The 17,245-nt window shown below is 42.0% G+C and overlaps 1 protein-coding gene across 1 annotated transcript in view; it reads left to right on the top strand.

The window, feature by feature from the left end:
- Nucleotides 1-17,245, top strand: part of TMEM255B (transmembrane protein 255B) — a gene marked incomplete at its 5' end in the record, with an annotated part of 49,692 nt that overhangs the window by 13,148 nt on the left and 19,299 nt on the right. The window contains one exon of the mRNA XM_008943019.1: nucleotides 3,233-3,322. Within this exon, the coding sequence (XP_008941267.1) occupies nucleotides 3,233-3,322 (90 nt within the window). The remainder of the gene's footprint in view (nucleotides 1-3,232; nucleotides 3,323-17,245) is intronic.

A 17,245-nucleotide genomic window follows, 5' to 3' on the forward strand; every position in this document is an offset into this window, starting at 1 on the left:
TGTAATATCATTTATATCTGACACTGAAGTGATTTCAAAGCCAAAAATCCAGGCATTTTCCAAAGTCTCAGACCTACTTGGTCTAAATGGAGAGAATGAGGCGTCTCACACAGCATCTGGTGCTGGGAGTGGCTACCATTATCTCAGCACTTGTGCCTTTGCGCTGAGAATGGGTGAGGGCTGAATCAGAGCCATGAGGAAAGCAGCTCTGTGTGAGAAGGGGGACCTGGAGCCTGGGGAGCCTTGCAGAGATGTTTCCCAGGGCTGCTGGAGATAGCCAGAGAGGTCCCAGCCCGTGGCAATGCTGAGGAGTGAGGGGGTTTTGGTGTGGCTGCTGGCAAACCTTGGCTGCACACCTCTGCGTGTCAAACTCCAGCTCCTAACTCCAAAACTGTACCTGGGAATCGCTGGGGGGGACTGTTGGTTGCCAAGTACCCATGCCAGGTGCCATTGTGACAGTGGAACAGCTTCCATGGGGTGTCCCCTGGCTCTGCTGCCTTCCCTGGGCTCACTTACAGCACAGCCAGTGGTGCTGCGTGCCTCCTGAAGGACAGGAGGTCATCTAAGACACATGAACTCTGCAATAAAGTGCATGCCTTTTCTAAAAGAAGGCAGCATGCAAGAGTTTAGCAGCCCAGCCTTTCACTAGTTTGGTGTTTTGGAGAGTTTTCATATTTCTGTGACATGACTGAAGGTAGACAACAGCTCTTCAGCTAACACTGCATGCAAAAGTCCCTCATTCCACGTGCTGTGTTGTTCTCCCTTTTGCCAAAACACCTCTGTTAAACTGGATTTTGGGGTTTGATTATTAGGCCCACACAGTACAGTCTTCAGGGTTTAATAATTGCCTCCATGGTTCCCTTGTAAATAACAATTTTTTTTATACTCTGTACCAGAACCAGGAATAAACATGTTCTGATAATAATAGCTGTAGAGAATATATATCAGATATATTATCTGATAATAATAGCTGTAGAGAATATATATCAAATATATTATCTGATAATAATAGCTGTAGAGAAGCTCTGCTCTGGCTGCAGAGCAATGGAACAGCAAGAGCAAAACTGTTTCTTGAATAACTATTAAAATGTGTTGTTATAAATGTTATTTTCCTGACAAAACATACTGCTATTAAAAATGGAGGTAGGCTATTGTGATGGATCGATATTTATTTCTTTTAAGGTGCCATTTCTTTTACCTGTTCAACAAGAATTCTGTGTTTAAATGAATTGCACTGCTTTTCTTCCTTGAGAGTGCTAGGATTGTGAACTTATAACTCCAGCAATCACCTACCACTCAGGAAAATTAGCTTTTGAATTTACAACAGCTCTTCATTTGGCTGTCTTGGCTGCAATGTTTTGAACTAATTAATTTTGTACTTTGTTTATGTTTCTCATAATAAGCAATGGGAGGTTTGAGAGAGGATCTAAATCTGTAATTTTATTTTAAGGATGTTTTGGTGTTGCTCTTGTATTATTCTTTTATCATTCAAATACAGATAGGAGGTGATGTAAGTCATACAAACCTCTGAGTGTTACATTCTGCCACTTTGACATTATAATACTACTTCAATCAAGAAATGATCCTCTTAATTTCAGAGGGGCTATGCACTGAAGTAGTTGGTAGTGGGCATGGATAAGAACAGCAGGCTCTGGCTGAGAAACTTTAACTTATCATAGAATGTCTGGGCTGGAAGGGACCTCCAAAGGTCATCTAGTCCAACCCCCCTGCAATAAGCAGGGACATCTCCAACTAGATCAAGCTGCTCAGAGCCTCAGCAAGGCTGACCTTGAATAACTTGCATGCAACTCCTTAAAAGGGTAGATGACCAACATGACAGAAGAGTGCAAAGCCAACTCCAGAGCTCCTGCCTATACCACAATTTCCTGTGCACCTTTATATGCAGTCTTTTACAGCTCTGTGGTGAGACTGAAAGGCCAGCATGCTCATTAGGTGATTTAAGCTATCTCCAGGAGTGGAGAACATGGGTTTGGGGATTGTAGATCATCAATAAGTTGCTGATGTGTGAAATGAAAAACCACCTTGAGGTCAGCTTCCAGTAGCTTCATCCTGAGTTCAGGCAGTTTGGAAACACCTGGCTAAGCCCACTGATTATTTGATCGACTGCTATGACTTGAAAAACAAGATAGAGATATTGGACAAAAATGACTTATTCTGAACTTTTAAACACTGCTGCTTTTTCCCATGAAGAGATCAGGGTCTGTAGCAAATGCAGCTGCCACAAGGCAGCACAGCCCACTGCTCTGCAGGGATAACAGCTCTTTGCAAGGAGCCCACAGCCTTCATGATCTGATGAGTTGCATATCAAGGTCCTTCGACAACCAGATCCTTGAGACATGACCTGCCATACTGCAGAGCCCAGGGAGAGCTCTTATTTCCAACTGTTTGATATTGCTTTGACCTGTGGGTCCAATGCAATGGGCTTAGGTGCTTGTATAAGCATATATGCTTATATTACTTGCCCAAATCTTCTTGAGGAAGTCACCAACACTGTTATTTGACTAGCAAATAACAAAGAAGTTCCAGATTTTTAACTGAAACCTTGGTGCATGTGCTCTCTCAATTAAGGTTGCTGTTCTGGTAGTTTTCAAGGGAATTTTTTATCTGTTGCACTTATTAACTATAACTTAGTACTGCTGTAAATTAAACTGAACCTATCATATAGGAAATTTTGAGGGGTTCAAACCGTGGCAACCAACGAGACCAAAGCAGCCCTTCCAGAGGTACCAGCCCTCTGGTTTTCTTGTGTAAGTTATCATAAGCTATTTGGCATGAGAAAAGCTTTCTGAGAGTTCAGGGAGTAGTTATTAACTTGCCACAATCAGTGTGTGAACTGCCACTGTATTAAAGCTCTAGAGATTGATGTGAGCCAACAGGACCACAGCTTTTTGCCATGCTCCCAATGGACACTACCGTTGGTTTATTAAATAAGTTGATTTAGAGGAAATCACCACTGAATTGAATAACTTTTAAAGCTGACCTTATTTTCTCTAGAAAGATGGAAGCTTTTCTAATAGGCTTGGTGGTATGTCAACTCAGCCTCCAGAATTCCTGCCTGCTTTCTAGTGCCTGACTGGCACCCTGCCACAGTCATCTGAAGTGAATTACAGCAGGGGGAACCGTTGTTTAAGAATACTGGGAGAAGTCCTGTCACTGTTTTACTTAAAGAATTATACTGACACCATTACTCAATCTGTTTTTCTCTCCTCAGCTAGTGGCCTCCATCGTGTTTATCAGCTTTGGCGTGGTCGCAGCGTTCTGTTGTGCAATAGTTGATGGAGTGTTTGCAGCACGACACATAGTAAGTGCAGTGATTTTCTGTCATCTTTCACTTTTGATTATTTATGGCATTTCTAGCAGGAAAACATCTCATTTTGGTTTATGTCTAGCAGTATTTTAGGGGTTTTGATAGTTCTCCGTATTGAAGAAACCTCTTTAGGCAAAAAAATTGACAGGAAACCCCATCATGTCAGTACCCAGAGATGATGCCAACTGCTTCTTTCTCTCTCAGGGAGTTCCAAACACAGAGGTGATGCAGAATGATGTAATGACAGATGTGCTAACAGGCATAGGAAGTGTCCTGTGTGTTCCCTTTCCGAGGCAGGAAACCGCATCAGCTGCCGCCGGCCTTTGTTTCCTTTTTGCACAGAGGCTTTGTGAGCATGGGATTTGGAACACGTCGGGTGGTGATGAGCACCAGAAGTCCCCGTGGGAGCTTTAGAGGGGAGTGGATTGCAACAGCACAGAGGGAACATTTGGTTGGAGCAAAGGCAGGCTCTGCTTTTGGAGGGAGCGGCAGGCTTTGGTTAGAGGCGGTGTGAAGGGGGAACCTACTGAGTGACAAACAACCCAAAATTCACTGCCATCAAAGGGTGGGTGGGTCATTTAACCAGGGTGATTAGTGTTTCCAGTGTGTCCAAAACCCAGTCCTCCTTCCCCCAAACCTCTAGCCATCTGCTTCAAAAGGGCATCTGCAGGCACTCGCAGTACTGCAGTTGCAGTGATGTTCCTGGTAGCTCATTCCTGACTGTGAGTGCCTAGAACTCTTTATCATCAGCTTCTTGTGTAAGCACTAAACAAAATTAGAACAAAGTTGGGTTTTTTTTGTTTTGGTTTGGTTTTTTTGGCTTACAATGTTCAAATTGAAACTTTTTGTCTAGTATTTCAAGAGAAGAAGAAGACAGGCTGGGTGGTGGGGTCATTTGAATACACCAGCTTGCATGTTAGATATGTGTTGTTTGCTGTTCTCTCTTTTGTGGTAGAATACCTACAAGCCAACCTAAATTCAGCCTTTTAGTTGAGCTTTGAATTCCAAAAGCATCAGGAAATAATCAGCTATGTTTTAATAGACACTAGAAGTCAGCTGTCGTGTGCTACAGAATACAACAGGTATGATGATGTATCAACCCCTGACTGCTCTGAAATATCATGGGCCTGGTTATTTTTCTGCTTGTGTTCATTGAGGGGCAGCATAACCCCACTGGCATCAGAAGCTCTTGACTTGATGTTCTGTTAGCAAACACATCAGAACAATTAGGCTGTGGATCACTTGGAGCATAAAGCTGTAAACTGATTTCTTTTTGACTGTTCTTGAAGAGGACTTTAAACCAAATGTGGGCTCCAGAACCTCACATGCATTGCACAAGGAAGAAAACATCTATTGACACAAACAACTGAGTTGTGCAATGTGAGCATGAATAAACACTCTGGGTTGTAGCAATGTTTTGTGCTATACTGGACCCTGCATGATGCTGAAGTAGCCTTGGATTCCCCCTGCTGTTGCTCTGGGGGACACTTGGTATAACTTTGATTAGTGTAAGCCCACAGAGCCTTTCCTTGCTTAGAAGAGGAGGGGGTCAGATTCCTATTTAGGTTTCCTGCCTCTGAAAATTACTTCCACATATGTTACTTAGCTATGCTACAAAAGACACTGCTTCCTATCCAAATCTAAGAACATGGCAGAATATTATTATACTGTTATATATGATGAAACATCATCCCATACATCATACCTAGAGTTGACTTTTGCCTCCTCTTTATTGTAGCATGAATAGCTGTGGCAATAGTTGCTGTCCTGGGATGCTAATCACTAAAAGTGATTTCATTCCTTGCAGTGCTCTCCAGGGAGAAAATGGGCCAGGGAGTGATCGTAGGGGAGCACCAAAGCAAAAAGTCATTGCATTCACCCAGGAAGAATGCAGTCTTGGATGCACTTTGGTATCTGGTTAAGGCACTGACTGGGTTTGACTGCAGAACTGGAGACTTGGAAGGGTCTAGTCACCATCCAGCCATCCCTCAGAGGGCTGGAGAGGTACAACCTGATGAAATGAGCTCGCTTCAGTCATGGCATGACATGGTTCATGGAAATCCATTTCCAGCTGGGCCAAGATTTGTCATATCTGTCTCTCCTGGTCCCCTTCATGTATTACACAAAGGAATAGTGGTATCATTTGTTGGAAGACTAATTGGCATGTCAGCATGTCACTCACTGCATCTCATTCTGCTCCTCTCTTTGATAAGGAGCTGAACAGGATCTGGTGAAATAAAGCTGGATGTCACCTGATTTCTCTTACCTGACACCCTGGCAATCCCTAGGGGTGGCAGTGTGAGTACACTCCCAGTCTCATTTACAGGAGTGCTGGGGCCCTGTCAGAAGAAGGTGTGTCATGCAGACCAAGGTGATGCCAAAGCTCCAGGTTCCTTTTCTCCTGGAGGGAGAAGCACTAGCTGAAGCCAAGCAGGTTGCTGCACATTTTCTCCTGTTCTTGTAAAACTGTGGCTAGAAGCATAAAATGCTTTCTCTGTTATATTTTCTTCCCAAGAGGGCATAAAACTGACAAAAATTCTTCCAGGAAAAGGGTTGTCTTTCAGAAAAGAGCTATTTAAATTATTTAATACTAATTTTAAAACACTTTGCTTCATAGAAAGCTCTGGAGCCTAGCACTTATAAAATTAAGAATGCTGAAGGAAGAGTAGCTTGATTTAAAATAGCAGTAGCTTATTTAAAACATAGCCCAGACATAATTTACTGTGTAAAGTTAATTTTGCCATTGATCCCTTCAGCTGTACTTTTCACCTTAAAAAAAAAAAAGAAAAAAACTAGAATTAAATGAAACAAATCCAAGCTGGAATTAATGGGCAGTGATGTTATGTCAGAGAAATATGGTAAAACAGCCAGCAGCAAGAAATCCAGTGGTATAGTGAGGAAATTGCCTGTGAGGGCTTCCTGGGGAGGTTAGGAAGGTGATGGGTAGCAAAAGCATGGGCAGATACTTTAAGCTGTGAAGACAAATGCTTTGTATCACGTTTTCATGTGGGACTCATGGAACACTGGTACTGACTGACACATGGCCAGTCATGTTTTCCTGAAGTGTGGGATAAAAAGAGACTCGGACATGCCTGAGAGCTCTAGAAGAAACCAAGGGCTCAGGCAGGGGAAGTCCTTTTTGTTTGACTACAAGAACTGCTTTTTAATTTTGTGGAATAGAATTGGCAGAGCATATCCAGGCAGATTCATTAGGGAGGATCCACTAAAAAGAAAAAGCAGAGTTAATGAGCTTGGGATAATACCAGTGAGAACACCAGAAGACACAGCAGTGAAATTGCAACTTGGCACTGCTGCCATTATCCTTTCTGTGACACCTCTTGGACTTAGTCTATTTTTTTAATACAGATAGACCCTAATCCATTCAAGAATTTTCTTAAGTGCCCACAAATAAGAAATTGAGAAAGTGGTGGAATGTAAAATGTTGGGAAAACAGGTCCAGAAAAAGGAAAAAATCCATTTATTCATAAGATTATCCTGCCCAAGATCAGTGGGGGCTTGTTCATCCTCACTAGAAAGCACAGACACAAGTGGTTGCTTTGTTTATGGACATCTGGGGACTTCTTTATTCTTGCTACAGACTGCCTTGGATCATAGAAGTGAAATGGTGGAGGAATAAGAAACAATCTGTAGTTTTTTGTGATGTAGGATAATTCTGGAAACAATAGTTATTTTGAAGGAGACTAAATCCCAACCGTAGCACCTCTGGGGCAAAAATATGTTGCAGTGGCTTTATATCACAAACTTCAGGGGAAAGTTCAAATCCCATCCTGCCTAAAAGCAGAGGCAACATGTTCAATTCAGATTTACAGTGGCATTTTCTTCCAAGCTGTTCTCAGTGCTTCAGATGTGCAAGAATTGGAACAGAAAAAGAGCTGGGCTCCAATCCTGGTGTCCCTTTTTGCACTCTTGCTGACTTTGTGTGTCAGCTCTACACTGATGACTGAAGCCCTCAACACTCCTCTAAATGTTAGAGGGATAAGTGTGTAAGGAAAAGGGGAATGCTGTTCAAGGGCAGAGCTGCTTGTCCATCATGAGTTCTAAAATGCACATCAAACCAGGAAGTCTCTTGGGTTCCTCTCCTTTTCTGCAGAGCCACTTGTGTGTCACGCTGATTTGATTGAGTTTAATTTTCAGCCAGTCTAGTTCCTTCCTCCTGATGGTAGTAGCTTAAGGAATTAATTAAAATAGAACATTATCAGGCACTAAGCCCCAAAATGAACCTGGAGCTGCACTGGAGGACACTGAAACATGCCTAGCATGGGATCTTCATCCACATGGTTCATGTGAAGCTTGTGGACTGCTGAAGTGTGTCAGCTGTGTACTTACCTAGGGATTTGGGAGCTGAGAAACTGAATTTGAGATACTTGTCTTCTCTTCATGTACAGTAACTCAAAATACTGTTTAATAAGACACATTATAGGAAGCAGAGACATGGCAATGGGAACATGGAGCCTTTCAAGATAGCTTCCCCTACCTGGTGAGCAAATAACTACATGACAACACTGCAGTCCCAGCCAACCCTGGCAAAAAACAGCATGAGAGGATGTGGGCTCTGGTTCCTTCAGCTTGTCCAAAGGATTCACATCAGGGCTGTTTTGCACTGTACCTTTCTGTGATGCAGAAACCAGATCAGGGAACTGAGTGCTGGTTTTTTTCCTCACAAAAACTCTGTGTCAAATACTTGTCATTAACAAGTTTTGTTAATGCTTTCAGTGTTTTGTGGGCTACCAAGAAGTACAGTCTGAAATACCATGAAGACCTGCTGACTCCAGGCAGGGATGCTCACCCGGCAGAGAGCTGAAGGTTCCCTGCTGCTTCCTCAGCCTTGGGAAGAGGGGTGGGGGCATGTTTGTGCTCAACAGCTGCTGCTTGCACATGCAGAGACTGAGAATGCCAAAACTCTTTCCATTTTTGAAGCTTCTTGAGCAGATTGCAGTCAAGAATTGCACTCATTCACTGATGACCACCACAGGGTGACTTCACAAGCCCATGGCATGTAGCATGGCTTAGCATCACACCCCAAAGCCTTGCATACTTCAGGCCATAGAAGCCATCTGAAAATGTTCTGAGCAAGCCTGTTGGCCTTTCCTCTGAAGGAGAAAACAAACAGTTGTACTCCACATCTAATGAAGCTGTTACCTTGACAACTAGCAGGAGAAAACACAACTCCAAGAATCTGTAATTTCTCATTGCAATTAAGTTAGGTAGCTTCTCTGGAGAGGAACACTAAATGCATTTTACTTTCTCCATGCTGCTACATGAGATAAAATTACAGCTAATTACTCTTAATTCCATTTCCATCCTGTATGACTCATTAATAGAATAGCATAGCATATACCATAAAGGGGTTTTTTTTGTTTGTTTTTAATTAGAAGAGTGAGCACTAAACATTTATAACAGAAAACTAGCACTAGTTCAGTAGTGATCTTTGTATTGATTGGCCATTGAGGTGGAAAAAATGTTTTATGGATGAACTTCTTAAATACAAAGTGCTTAAGTTTGCAAGCAGTGCATTTTGAAGCCAATGGCCAACTGTCCCATGGTACTACTCCTAGCAGTAGACCTTGCATCTGACACTGAGATGGGAAGCATAGAATGCATTAAAAGGGGATATTGATTCTGTAATTTAAGGGTTGGAGCACAGGAGGACTCACAACCAGCTTAAGCCAGTCTCCCAAGATTTTTCTCTTGTACTGCAAGATGACTACATTGACATAACAGTTGGGTTCATGCATCCAAATGCAGTTGAGTATACTCAACTCAGTGGAGTATGCTTTAAATCAAAGGATGAAAACTCTTCTCTGCATGTCACAACCCAGATGGTAGGAGAGCTCCTCATACTGGACAGGTCTCCAGCCTCATTGAGAGCCCTGGAATGACTATCAGGTATCTACAGATGTTTGCTGCTTCCAGCCACATCAGAGCCTGGAAGCTCTGCATTGCTGTCTACTCTGGCACCCACTCAATCAAAAGCACCTCCTTCAGGGGAAGGTGTACCCAGAGGTGACCACAGTTACCATTGCTGCTGTTTATTTTTGCCAGAAGACCCTTCCTAGGTCAGAGAAGTGGGTTTTGGATACTTTTTTGCCATGCTAGTATTTTCAAATGATTCCTAAGGCACAGAGTAGAGAAAAAGGACATCTTAGCTCTGGGATGGAGCCACCGTGTCTTGGGAAGCAGCAAGTCTAAGAGGGGATAAAATATCAATGTGGTAAAAATTATGAAGGTAAAGTAATCTAAAGGGAGATATTGTAGCTCCTTGAGCTAACAATACCCATGAATTATTGGAGAATACTGTCTACTAACAAGCTGAAGCTGTTACCTGTGGTGCCAGGTATTTTGTAAGGTACTAGTGGCCGTGTTTACTCTGCTGCTGTTGAGTAAACTCCAGCATCAGACCTGTGTTTAATGGTTAGCTGCCATTTGAGCTCAGTTTCAGACCACCCTACAAGTTCTCCTGAACCAAATCTGAGCTAGAGGGATAGTGCTAAGGTGTGTGGGTGAGACCCTGTGACCTTGAGACTGGCCTCTGGTTTTTATTTGCAGTATGGGGTTTGCAGGATAACCTGTGGGACCATTTCTGGCATTTCTTTGTGCTTTGCAAAGGATGTTATCAACTTGGAAGGAGTTCAGAGAAGAAAACCCTGAACTTTGGAGTGGCACCTTTTAGCAACAGTACTCAGAAGCTTGATTTATTTATCAAAGAAAAGGCTGAGGGGTGAATTGATCTTGGCCTCCTGAAGGTATCTACACAATCAAAGGTTTTCTGATAAGAGAGGGCTTTTAGTCTCTCACACAAAAGCACAATGAAGTGCAGTGGGTTAAAGTCAATGCTAAATAGATTCAAACCATGCAGCAGAAACAATTTTGACAATAATGAATTGGGGGAACAGATTTTTCAAGGGTATGGATGGTTCTCTGGCACTGAAATATTTAAATCCCAAGCTCCTTTTTAGATGATCTCATGAAGCTTATTCAGGTGAAATTATTTCACCTATGTTATTCAGAAGGTCATTCTAGAGCAGGGTCTTCAAAGAAGAGTCTTGTGAACTATTGTTATCATCAGGTGGAAACTTCATTGCTTTTTGTCAGCAGATCTCTCCATGTGGTGCCAGGACCTGTTTTCTGCTGGAAAACTTTCAGGGATTCACAGATTAAAACCATCTGAAAACCATTTATTAAGATTTCTGATCCAGGTTTTCAAATACAGTCTTTAACATGAACATAACTGAAATAATATCTCTACTAAGAACACTATTCCTCAGGTGTTGAATAACACAAGACCACTCAATAATGAATATATTGGATGCATCCAAGGTCTTGTCAGCAAAACTGTCATCTCACTAACATTTTCTGGGCTAGAATGGAGAGACAAGGGAGGGCTTCAGGGTGTAATATCCCCCCTAATCTGCAGTCTGATATTCCTCTGTTTCCAGGCAAGCAAAGACTGTGCTACAGCCTGAATATGTTGACATTACCTAGGAGCTGGTAGGATGCTTTAGTTTGGTTGCCAGGTATTTTCCAGTAAGAAAAATAATGGCAACTCTTTTTTTGGAGAACTTCCTAAGATTCCCCCCTCCAGTTTGCAGAGCCTCTCACGTTGGCAGGGACAAACCCCTCTGGTATACAGCTCCTCTTTCTTTCCTTTTTTTTTCTCACTGAAATTCTTTTCAGGTTTAGCTGAATTGCAAATTCTTTAAAATCCCTTTTTTTTCCTTCCCTGTTGTGACTTGTTTTCCTGAGGGAAAAGGTATCATGCCAACCCAACAGAAATGTCTAAACCGTTAGGCAGCACACACATTGTGTTTGGATGCCAAAGTGCAATTTTGCTTGGTGATGGGAAGGAAAAAGGGACATTCTCAGCTCCTTTCCCAGCAGCCTCTCTCTACATCTACCATCTATATGGTCTATCAACCATCTATATGGTCTCCTCATGCTGTTCTGAGAAAACATTAAGGGAATGACCCACACCTTTGAGTTTATGAAAGCTAATGGTTAAATGCTCTTTACTTCCATGATGCTGTCTCACAGAGAGCAGTGTCAACACCCAACAGGGCAGAATTTTTAGTGCATTGGGCTAAGAGCAGATCTGACACTTCCAGTTTCTTTGGCTCTGAAAATGAAATCATTTTCTTTCAGCTTTGCTTTTTAGTGTAATCAAATAGTTGCAAACTCCACTCTGTTGTAAATCAACTCCATGGATACAGAAGGTAATTGTACACATTTTCCTCACTTAATAATCATGTTATTAGTGCAAGAAATAGTATGAGAGGTGAGACAGTAAGCAGGATTTCATCTGTGTTTAAAATAACACTAGTATGCAAGTTTCCATAGAATATATTCTGCATTTGTACATATTTAGTCTTCTCTAATCCACACCAGTTTCCATAGATTATATTATGCATTTGTGTTGCTCCTATACACCCAAAAATCATTTATTTAGCTGTGTAGAATGGCAGCTTGGATCAGGGGAGATTTACTGTCAGCTCCCATCTTTAACCTCACTTTACCAAGCATTAGGCATGGTGGCATTTATGCAAAGCATACAAAGCAAGTTAATTACAGTTTAATCCTAAAAAAAGGTGGTTGATTGGGACAAAGGGCTTGCAGTCTGCTCTGAAAAGCATAATCTGCTTCCCTCTGATGTGCTGCCAGCAGAAGATAATTTCCTTCCTTGTTTCCTATTCTCAGAAATGTTTCTAGACTATCAACAGATGTTTCTGTTCCATGAAGAAAATTCAAAGCTGCTCCACAGATCTATAGAGGGGAGAGGGAGTAACCACCTGCAGACTACAACAAAAATACTTGGCATTTTTTCCCATCATTTGTCAGAGGAACAACAGTGCTTTGAGTTGCCCTGTGCAGAAACTAGTGGAGGAAAAGAAAATAAGGAAAAGGTGTTTATACACATGGATCTACATCAACAAAGCATATAAAAGCTCTTAAATTCTACTAAAAATTTAAGGTATTTAAGTAAAAATTAATGTATTTAAAATTATTTTCAATTTTAGGTAAAAATTTAGGGTATTTAAGCATGCTGCATTTTGCCCTAGCAAAAGGTTTCAGAAAGTCAGAGGTCTTATTTGTTTCATCTTTAAGAAGCAATGATTGGTATGAATAATAATATCAAGTAGCAGGAACTTCTCTCTCTCTGGGTGCATGATTACTCAGTTGCAAATAATGTCTGTGAAAAGTATATTCCCAGCTACTCCACAAAATTTTGATTTACAATTGTTTCTGACTCTATTAAGAGCTTATTAAAACGTGTTGCACCAGCATTGCTGGGTTATGAAGGTTCACACTTGTCATGTATTTATTTAGTCTTCAATGAGGAACTCCAGGTTTGAAGAAGTATGTTTCTAAAACATCATAGTTATTATATTTTAATTTTTTTACTGAAACCTGTGTAGAATTTCCTTGTGTATACACCTCAGTGCAGTTTTCTCCACCCTCCCAGCCAGCAGTGGCTTTTTTCTGTCTCTGGAAGAGTGCATACCATGTATTTGAACATCTTTGCTCTTGTGAGCTTCAAAATGACAGGTCAGTGGAATGGGGAAAAGCTTCTACCTGAGCAATCAGGGTATGAAAGAATCATTTCACTAGTTATTTATAACTCATGTTCTTCCATTCTGCTTTGGGACTTTCTCATGGGTTTTTTTACTCTCATATATTTTGGGTCCTAGTCCTGCAGCCCCTCCTGTTTGGACAAGCCCTGTCAGCCTGGGCTCTAGTGTGCTGTGGTGTGTGTCAGTGGGGGTCTGCCCTTTACAGGGGTGACTGGGAGCTTTGATGGCAAATTGCTGAGCACAGACACCTACTTGCTGTGTGTTTTCTGCTCAATACCTAACATAAAAAACTCATATATAAATTTGCTCTTATCTTACTTAGATTATAATGAGGCTATTTCAAGGTCCTTGTCAGTGATGTGCCATGCCCTGAAAATTCAAACTAACACTGCAACATTAATTAAGCCTCCAGCATTTTATTTTTATCTGTAGATATTCAATATATATGTTGCTCGACTAGATGCAACTAATGGAGCCTCTTTTCATCCTCTTTAATGTAAAATAAATCCAAAAGTGCATATTATAAACACAAACCCTCTACATTTCAGTCAGCAGGATATTCAGTATTTCAGATTTGTAAAGGTTAGTGTGCTGCAAAATGACATTTCTTGCAGTAGCATGCTTAAATACATATATTTCTTACATATTGTGATAGTACTAAGGCAAAAGGGAGGAGGTGGGTTGTATTTCATGTATTTAAGTTGCATTACCAGAAACAGAATAAACAGTTCTTGCATTCTTGTAGAAAAGTTAATTACTTGCATGGCACAACATCATTATAATCAAGACAGAGTAATCAGTTCTTATAACAAACTCTATAATTAAGATAATGTAATCAATGCAAGTAATCAACTGTAATAAGCAATTAAATATCTAACTGCATCAAGCAATAACTAAAATTACAGCCTTGGATAATATCAGCTAATTGCATCATTAGGAACTTGTGCAAAAGCCAGTGGTAAATCTGAGTTTTTAACTACAAAAAAAATAAGCTGTTGCAGGTATCATGGGAAGCTCTCCAGCCTCATCCTCAGGGACACTTGCTACCAAAACCTGACTGAAGAAAAGCAGTCATATTCCAGTGCCAGCCTTGGATTTGCCAGAAGTCTGGGGTGTTAAGGCAGGAGTGAGCTTCCTTGCTGGAGCCTTGTGTGGCCCCAGCTCCTCAGTACAGCCAAAGCCTCTGATGACACACTGGTTTGCAGCAGCCCTGGGCAGACAGGCACCTTGTCACTCAGCAGCTCTGCACACACCTCTCCCTGCCACCACCTACACCTGCAGCAGCCAAAGCCACCAGGGCTGCTGCACCACCAGGGAGATGTTCAGGGGGTCAGCTCCCATTTCTTCTGCTTGTCCCACTGCATGGCATATGCTGGTGAAGGCTGACGAGCCTCTCCTCCCACCTTCATGTCAGGGAGAGTGTGGCCAAAAGTCATTGAAAGAAAAAAAAAACTATTTGAAGAGGATTTAACCTCTCCTGATAGAACTATATCCTTCTGAGGACAGACCTGGCTGCCCACATCATCTAGCAATGGGACAGCTCCAGCATCTCTAGGATTTTCATTAGACTCTAGCAGTACTACTAGACTGGAAATCTTCCCTCCAAAAAGGAGAGTGAGACTGAGGCTACCCCTACAAAATATTTTAAACAGGAAAAAAAATGAATTGGGAAATAGAACGTGAGGTGGATCCATGTATGTGTTTTTCAACCATGGCAGTGTACCAGTACTCTGAGTCCCTGCTGGTCTGAAAGACCTGAAATGAATGTGTGCTGCTCCCAGACATCAAGAGAAGTGGACTCTGTAGCATCCAGTATTTCAAATTAAATAGAAATCCTAAACATTTCTGGAAGAAGATTAGCTCCTAAGTTAAGGTCATGCAGGGCAGATGGAGAAGCCCAAAAAAGGGTAAGTGCTGACAAGAGTCTGGTGTGGAACTCTCAAATACCATCCTGCCTGCCTCCTGATCACTCAGACAAAACTGTGAACCTGTTATTTGCACCAGGGGATCACTCATGTGCTGGAGTTGCAGTAGGAGTATGGCATAGACAGAAGCATCTCATCTCTGTCTCACTACATCATTCTGGAGGCTTTGTTCAACTGTATATTTGGGAACCCCTGAGTTTTAAGGGAGGGGAAATAAATGTAGGAACACACTGTGCACTCCCTGGCAGCCCAGGATTTTCTGTGGTCTTAGTCGAGGTGATGCTCTCAAGAGCACAAGACACAGAAGAAGTAGGAAACAAACACTGGTATCACAGGGGAGAAAAGCTGCTGCCATGCAGAAATGGAAAGAGTTGGAGGCCCACGTGATGGAGTAAATAAAAATAAACTGCCGTTCGGATTCAGAAGTGATGATGAGCTTGGTGGAAATGAAATAAAAGCTATAAATAACTCTAGAAAATTCTGTCTTGGTGCGTGGGCAGAATGTGAAGCAGGTAGGAATTATCATAGAAACATTTAGGTTAGAAAAGACCTTTAAGACCATCAAGTCCAACAGTAAACTTAACACTGCCAAATCACCAGTAAGTTCATTTTCTTCCCATAACTGCACTTCCCAACTTCTTTAATTTTGAATACAATTCAGATTTTTTTTTTTAATGATTCCTGTCTTTCAGGCATCTCTCTGTAGTGTTCAGGACTTTATTTTCCAGCATCTGGACTTCCTTTCAGGGCCATAGTTTTTAAAAACCTGGGCTTTTGTAGTAACCACAGCATTCCAGATTGCTGTCAGCCAAATGCCTACAGCCAATTTATTGTGTGTTTTGGGTTTCTTAGTGAATGAGAGAGGTGGAGATCCACTGGCTGGTTCAGGTCCCAGCCCCTTCAGCATCCCTGGCACTGACAAAGAGTGCATCTGCTCAACCCAGTGCAGCAAAGGCCAGGAGCTGATGCCCAGCACTCCTCTAAGAGCAAGCCCTGACACTGAAGAGAGAGAAGCCTCTCTTGAACCTCCATGAATTATGAGCAAGGTATTCTGTTGGTCTACCAGGAGGTTAAAGAGTCTTCAACAAGCACAAGAGAAGGTAAAAGTCCATAAGAATCTAGCCAGTTTTCAATGGTTATTGTAATTAGTTTATTTTCTTTGCCATCAGTTGATGTAGGTTCAACATTTGAAAATGTGGAATTGGAGAGTTGAGGGGTGTTAATATTTCTGCTCTTTTCTTAAAATAGTGAAATTGCACAAGATAAATAGTTTTCTGAAAGCCTCTCCTGCTCCAGAGATGGCAAACTGAAAACTGAATTGCCTGCTTAGCTGCCAATGAGCCAAAGCCCAAAATAGCTGTCAAAACTCACCCTTGTTTCTGATTCCAGAAGGTATAATGGTGGGCTTTATGTGGGAATTGCAAGGCTGGGGAGCAAACAGAGGTGTAAGATGGTTTTGATTGAGGATACTGACCTGTACCTTAGACTTGGGTGTTCCTTAACACCCCTCTTGTCACAGCCAATCCTGAAGCTGTTCATTCCAATATAAATATCCACCTTTTTGTTGTTGTTTAGGAGCAAAAGCAGAAAGATGTTTGTATCAACCACCCCTGTGAATCCCTGGGATCTCCTAGCAGTGATCTTCCTCAGGAGACACCCACCTCCTTGAGAATGTTGTGGAAAAAGACTGGGAAACAGCTCTTGGTCTGAGGCAGGAATGACAAAAGATCTGTAGCATTTCCTCTCATTATTTGTACAGGGTGGGATCCAATCAGCTGCAGCTCAGGTCCCCAGCCAGTGATCCAGTCTGCCTCCTAATATGTTGGCACCCTCTTTCATGAGGTTCTTCTGTCTTTGCTCTGAAAGTCCTTGTGTCTGCATGCTCCCATGTGCTCAAAGATAGTCCCTGTGACTCAGACACCAATACCTCTGCTCCATCTAACCCTCCAGAGAAGCATAAAAGCTAGCTGCTAATAGCATCTACAGGCCTGCTCTCAGCAGAAAGCCTCATCTTGAAGGGAGTGATAATCTCCAGAACACCCAGCTATTGACACAGGGCTGAGCTGGCACTGAAAGCTTTTGGTTTGCTTTTAAGATTAAACTTGACAAATCTTGGCAGCTTCCTCTCCTATTCATTGCCAGCTATGCTGTAGACAAAAAGGACCTACAAAAATGTTGCAGGAAGAAAACAAAAAAAATGAGAAAATTCAAGTTAATGACCCACTGAAAATATTAGCTTGGTTTGGGGCTCCTCAGTTTTATTTATATTCATCTTCTACATAGGCCCAGGACCTTTCTGTGGTCCCCAGGCCAACTGGCATGGTGAAGCTCATGTCCTTAAAGTCTCTGAGGAGTCACAGGCAGCATGGCAATGTCCAAATGACTTACTGGGAATGGTTCTTGGC

This window comes from Merops nubicus, unplaced genomic scaffold (genome assembly GCF_000691845.1).
Source record: "Merops nubicus isolate BGI_N331 unplaced genomic scaffold, ASM69184v1 scaffold14046, whole genome shotgun sequence".
Taxonomy (NCBI): Eukaryota; Metazoa; Chordata; class Aves; order Coraciiformes; family Meropidae; genus Merops; species Merops nubicus.